The sequence below is a fragment of the Zingiber officinale genome, chromosome 2B (assembly GCF_018446385.1).
Source record: "Zingiber officinale cultivar Zhangliang chromosome 2B, Zo_v1.1, whole genome shotgun sequence".
In the NCBI taxonomy this organism is placed as follows: domain Eukaryota; kingdom Viridiplantae; phylum Streptophyta; class Magnoliopsida; order Zingiberales; family Zingiberaceae; genus Zingiber; species Zingiber officinale.
The window spans coordinates 124,248,257-124,255,166 of NC_055989.1; the positions used below are offsets into that span (position 1 = coordinate 124,248,257).

The 6,910-nt window shown below is 36.3% G+C and overlaps 1 protein-coding gene across 1 annotated transcript; it reads right to left on the reverse strand.

The window, feature by feature from the left end:
• Positions 1 to 153: 153 nt before the first annotated feature.
• LOC122047012 (probable UDP-arabinose 4-epimerase 2) lies at positions 154 to 6,338 on the reverse strand. The gene is made up of 11 exons (XM_042608009.1): positions 6,170 to 6,338; positions 5,421 to 5,578; positions 4,929 to 5,053; positions 4,584 to 4,697; positions 4,371 to 4,478; positions 2,124 to 2,215; positions 1,352 to 1,493; positions 1,168 to 1,262; positions 961 to 1,090; positions 670 to 814; positions 154 to 593 (listed from the first exon to the last, which is right to left on the reverse strand). Exons 2-11 carry the CDS (start codon positions 5,497 to 5,499, stop codon positions 367 to 369), a joined length of 1,257 nt encoding a protein of 418 aa, XP_042463943.1. The 5' UTR covers positions 5,500 to 5,578; positions 6,170 to 6,338; the 3' UTR covers positions 154 to 366.
• Positions 6,339 to 6,910: the final 572 nt, after the last annotated feature.

The window sequence follows — 6,910 nt, forward strand, 5'->3', positions numbered from 1 at the left end:
TATTTGCCGGTATTTTTTTTTATGAAAAATAATTAATCTACAACTGAAAGAACCCTCGTTCAGAATTTATTTCTTTTAGGGTGTTCAAATCTTGTAGAGCTTCTAAGATGAACAATCAAGCAACAGACAGAGCTAAAGAATAGGCAAAAAGAATAATCATCATACTAAAGCACAAATTATAAATGACGAGATGAACTTTTTCAATTGAATGGATGTGAACAAACAACAAATTATGGCGGTTTCCTACCTGCAGATCTGTCTTGTATGTACCCCCAAAGTTGCCCCTCTTCTATCAAACTAACCGCCGACGGCAAGTGTTAATGCAGTTTGGGTCGATGACTAAGAGATTTGAATGAGTCGCATGAATCATTGTGACCCATAACCAGTCAGATGCAGTTTCTGCCACCTCCAAGCAACTGAAAGGCTCTCCTCAAGATTGGTGTAACGAGCTGTCCAGTTGAGCTCGCGGTTGATTTTCGAAGGGTCACTATAGACTTCGGCGTAGTCTCCCGGCCTGCGTTCAAGGTAATCAACTTTGATGCTCACCCCGGTAGCCTTTTTGCAGGCCTCGACAAATTCTTTGACCGACCGACCTGCAAATATTTGAAAGCACTTGGCTAAGCCTTTGTGCAGGAGTTCACAACGCGAGCAACAGTGAGAGAACACTACCTTTTCCGGTACCGACATTGTATATGCCAACTTTAGTAGGCATGGCCTTGTCAAGAGCTTTTACATGAGCATCTACAAGATCAGTAACATCGATATAGTCTCTGATACAAGTTCCATCACTAGTCTGGTAGTCTGTTCCTTTAACCTATAAAAGAAACCCACAAGTTATTTATATCACTACAACACAAGTGTCTCAGAACTTTTAAACACTGGATTGAAAAGCAAGTTTTCGTTCGTAGGCAATGCTATTCATTGTGTATATATAACAATATTTAAGGTAAATGAAGATACCTTCAATCCAGGTATGATGCCTAGTGCTGCATCAAAGCAAGCACCGGAAATGCGCCCGTGCTCCCTTAGCTCGGGCCTCGGGGCTTCACCTAATCTTCCTTCCGGGTCAGAGCCAATGACATTGAAGTATCTGTGGGTGTGAAGAAATGAGTCAATCACAAGCCCAAGGGTGTTTTCGCGTGCAAGTTGCTATTATCATTAACATACCTCAATATCATGATTGCCATGTCAGATTTCTTCGAAAAATCTAAGATAATGTCCTCTGCCATTTTCTTAGCCTTCCCATATGGGTTGATAGGATTCTGCACGTATCGCTTGAATTGTCATTTCCCAAATCAACAACACATTGTAGTTCATCAAGTGAAAAAACATATGCTAATCATTGCCTGACCTGAGGAGTTAGTTCTGTAATAGGCATTTTCTCTGGTTCTCCATAAGTAGCACAAGTACTTGAGTATATAAGAGTTTTAACACCATGTGCTGCCATAGCTTCAAGAATCACCAAAGTATTTGCGGTGATGTTATGATAGTACCTATTTTGAAAAAGTTAAAATCATATCGTTGCAAGAGTGAGTAAAGCTCGAAGCAATTCTGAGCAATATGTAAGATTAAGCACTTCACAAATGATGAATCTTGCTTCCTTAATAATTTGCATATGAATCTTACCTAGGGCATCTAGTAATAACTATGAGCTATAACGCTAATTAAGGTCATGATTTTTTTTTCAGACAGCACAACGTAAATGCTCATTATTTCTTTTAGTTAAGGATCATTGTGAAAAAGCAAACATTGCAAGAAAAAAAAAATGGTAGTATTTCTAACCTTGAAACTATAGAACCTACTTTTCACAACATTGAGACTTATGGAAGGTAGATTGCAGAGGCATTCAAAGAACAAAGAATATATGGTAGATTGCACAGACATTCAAAGGGCGAAAAATATATGCACTTAATTACAAGTGTCCTGCAGTACTCCAGTTTAACTAGAAATTATACATGAATGTTAAACCAGAAAATCAGATGCAAGTGTTTGGAAATACTATGTGACATTGTTGCATATTTCCTGGTTCCAGAAACAAAATTTTGTTATTATTACTATTATTAATTTAGCATAAAAGAATTTTGTTATTGTTTTGGCAACTATGAGATGGATAAATAGCATACCTAAGTGGTTCAAGTGTGCTCTCGCCAACATAAGCAACAGCTGCAAAATGCATCACAGCATCAAAAGCATTTTCGGTAAAGATCCGATTAACCTAAAATTTGTCATTAAGGAATAAACTAGATCACCGTTAGACCAAAACTAATGATATAAAGATTTAATTAGCAATTGGAAAACAACTATGCTTAGCATATAGGCTCTACTCTTTCCATGTTTCGGTTATGAATTATCGTGTTCTATTTTGAAATTATAAAATTGAAGAACAATGCTATTGATATTGCCTTATTTGCAATTGTGATTCTCTTTTGCTTCAACTTCACTGCATCAGTAGGTATCCAAAGTGCGGGCTATCTTGATCTGATGGCATGTAACATCCAGAAGATGTTGATCAGGATGCAATGCAAATCAGTGTTCAATTGTTTGCAGCTCAAGATCAATGCAAGGACAGGCTAAACCCATAAAAATGGGATATACGGTGAATGGCAGAGGAGGTGCTCATGGACAATGAACCACATAGGCATCCAACTCATAAGGTGGACTTGCAAGATGAATATATTGATGTCAAGAACTTGTTGATGAACAAGACTCTTGGAGGACATGCATTTCACTAAAGGACAACTTGGTGCACGAAGCTCCATCCAATGCGAGGTCCGGGTCTCGGGGAAGCGTCTATTATACGTAGTCTTACTCTGCTTTGCAAGAGGTTGTTTCGGAGGACATGAATTTCACTACCAAGTAGAAAATTCCTGTTTATGAAATATTTCTCAAATTGCATACCGAATAAAAAGGATTTCTAGGATGATAGAACTGGAAAAGACTTGGGACTATTTGAAGGTACCCAAAAGGAACCAAGTGAAATTGGAAATCTTAAATTAAAGTGAGGAGCATCTCAAGAAAATGGCTCCTCGCTTTCTCAATGTCTGAATAATTCAAAACACATATTCAGGATCACATTGGTTGTCAATCATAGAATGGATCAGACCAAAAGCTGCTCCAATGACAGCAGTACAAATGAAAAGCATGAATATTTAAAATTATTGAGTCATCTGGAGAAACTTCGTTTGTGATTTGATAAATTGAATTTTTTTTTTGAGATATCCCAAGAATTTTTCATGAAATTGAAATTTAGAGTCATCTCGAGAAAAAAAAATTATCTGAGATAGACAGAAACATAAACATCAATCTTCTGTACATATCGACAAGAGAACTCTGAATTATGGATTATGATAGTCTAGACCCCATGAGTACTTCATGAGATTCACATCAAATCACTAGAAAAAAATTCATGTGCTAAGCCAAATAGCCGATAGATTCAAAGTGTTAACAAAGTTGGAAGATGGGTCACAACTGAGAGGTGTCCATATATAAGATCAATACCATATGCATGATCAGATGAAGGCACATATGACACTTACCAAGATAAAGAGAATGTTTATCCACCAATTGAGTTGAACTGTTCACATATGTTGTCAAAGGATTTTAACATTGCCAAAGCAGGAGGAGGAATCTCATTGCAACGACCTCTTGAAAACTTGATGTACAATACAGACTAAATCTTTTAATTCACTGATAATGGGAGTTGTGACAATATCATAACTCCTAACCAAGGAAATTGAAGTATTTGGCCAATCTATTTAAAAGCATCCAGAACCTATAATATTAGTTGGATTGAAAACATAGTGTATATAGGCACTTTATTGCTCTTTGCCTGAGGATTGAACTCAGATATGGCTGCTTTCTCTAGGTGTTAAATGAAGAGAAAAGAAATGAGCATAATTGAATGCCCATACAATCCTAGCAGAGGTAAAGCAAAAGATGGATGAGATTGATCTCAAATACTAATAAGCTGCCGAAAAGTGACATCATGCCAAACTCTAGCGAACGTGACAAACTCGAGTGGGTTCTTCAAAAGTGGAGGAGAATAATGAGGCAGGAACTTAATTAATCATTGGTTCATCTATGTTCATCAACAATAATAATGCTTAATATCATAGGCTTTATTTCTTTCCATTTCAATCATGCTAATTCCTAAGCATTTGAGATTCCATCATTTCTTATTGCTAAATTTTTTCTCTCGTCTATGAGATTGCAATAGGGAATCAGGATGCTTTTCCTAGGGTATTATCTTCCTCTAGTTGAAATATAGAATTCAAAAAAATAATAATTCTCATTCTTGGTGATTGTGATTCTCTATTGTCAACTACATTGCGTCAAAAACTCAACAAAATAAATTCACAGAATCAGGATACGACTCTTGCATCTCCTAAATCTGCATAAATAAATTGAAGTCTTCCGGGCTCTGGAAATAGTTGCTGGAGAACCTTAATAGCACCAATATTTCCTCTGGAAAGGTTATCCTATACAAATCAGCCAGAAAAATTAATTATAGTTGACATGACTTAATTAATGGATATAGAGAATAATAGCATTCAACCTATTTGTGCTTAGGAAAGCCATATTACCACTATTGTAACACGGTACGAGTCCTTCAAGAGTCTAAGTGCAGCATGGGAACCAATATAGCCAGCACCACCCGTTACTAAGACATGAGTCACTCCAGGTTCATGATGTGAAAACTGCAATGTTTAATACATTTCCAAGTCACAGTGGTGTAGTGAGATATTTGCATTGGCTTCAAGTACAACGATAAGAGGTTGCTCAAATCTAAGGATGCAGCTATATTTAGAATTCCTTATGCACAGGCCAGATTGAACAAGATTCGATTACTTCACAAAACATAAAACATAAAACATAATCGACAGAGTTCTCTTTTTCAAACTTCTAATTGGAATGGGGTCAAAGCTTACCACACTAGTGCTAACAAAACCGGGTGATTGCTTCAGAATCAATATGCAGAAGGCTGTCAGTATAACTGCCATAAGCAGCTTCCCAAGAATATGAGGCTTGCGTCTTGTATCTGGGTAATCCATTCCTGCAAAATGAAAATGAATAGAAAGATAAGGCTTGACACACGGGCACACACATATACTATGTACTTCTAGTTAAAAAAAGGCGCAGGCATAATCATACACAGAATTACAGATCATGATTGACTTGGTGAAAAAAATTCAAAAACATTATGACAAAGTCATACACTCTAATAATTTTTACTCCCTATCACCGTCAAAAACTAAAAAGGGAAGGCTTCACCGACACATGGCACGAGTTGGTACACAGTCACGACGATATGACCAACTACAGAGTTTTTTTTTTTTTTAAAGAAAAACAGTAAGAAAAAGTGGCATGATGATGTAACCAATAAAGAAAACAACGGAACTCCAATTGGCAATAATAAGAACCTGAAAGGGGCCAAGGTCTGACAGCTCTAGGCTGATTTCTGCTCCTGTTGCTAGGTAGCATGGGAGACGTTTCCTTCATAGTAAACCTGGAAGAAGAACAAAAGGGTTTCCTGTTCCTCAACGAGCACAACCTCCAATTGCCGTACAAATCAAGCCAGCTGTACAGAGTCAAGCATATAGTTTAATAAACATACCCAAAAATTATTTTGGTAAGAAGATGAACAGAAAAAAATTGAGTTGAGAAAAAAACAAAGAGCGAGTCGCCAAGCAAGTCAATCAACCACTAATGAGAATTACATCTTTTCTCCATACAATTCCTAAATTTTGCAAATAGGGCACGAACTAGGGAAACCCTAACAATTCATTGATGGAATCAAATCGAGCTTCTATAATAGCACACAGCGCATTTGAAAGAACAATGAGAAAGTAGCTTTACCAAAAGAAAACGAACAAAAATTAAAATAAAAATTTCGACGTGTACGGGAGAACAGGATCTCAGATCCAGAAGACGAGCTTAAAATTGAACGAAGCCATCAGCCATGAAAAGGCAGACGAAACCAAAACCAAATCAAATTGCCAACTTTAAACACGTCAAAAGCTCCTACATGAAAAAAATTATACACCCAAAAAAAAAAGCGCATCAAAAATAGATCATCAATGCAACGAACAAAGACACATGAAGCACCAGCGAGCACAACGCGGTATTAAAGCCCCAGACGGCAAACAAGGTGGCACGAAGAGGCAGTCACCTGGACGAAGAACTCCGTCAAAGAGCAAGAAATGGGATCAAAATCGAGCCTTGGTGAGTATAGCGGCACCAGGCGGCGAAAGAGAAGGGGAGAGGAGGAAGAGGCGAGAAGGAGAAGAACGAGAAAGGAGAGAAAGAGTCCCAATTGTTTCCTTTTTCTATGGAGGAAAAAATATAGAAAAAAAATAAGGAAAATGTGTTTAAATAAAATGAGTAAAAGTTGGCTCGTTATTCCAAAAGAGTCCCTATTCTTTAAAATTTCTCAGTCAAAGACACTTTCATAGAAATATAGAAATTACTTGAATACTAAATAAAGAATAGGTTAAAAAAATGACTCATAACAGAATAAATGTGTTTATTTTCTTTATGACAATTGTAAATAAAGGGAACAAAGAGGTGTTGTTTTTAATAAAACACTCTAAAGCAAAGACTCTCTTTTCTCTAATTATTTAGTATCCCTATGCAAAATGACTAATTATGAGCATTAATAAATAAATGATCCATTTCAAATATTTTTCAAAAGCCCACAAATAGAGAGACAATACATTAGATATCACTACGGTTAGGATTTTTAAGCGGTTAATTAGGTATTTAAAATCTAAATCTAATATATTTAATTGTATGTAAGCGGAGAGTGAGATAACAACTCTAAAATATTAATTATTTGAATAAACATCCATAAGTTTTTTTTTTAATTTATATTGATGATCGATAAATTTTTTTTATAAAATTAAATTCATCA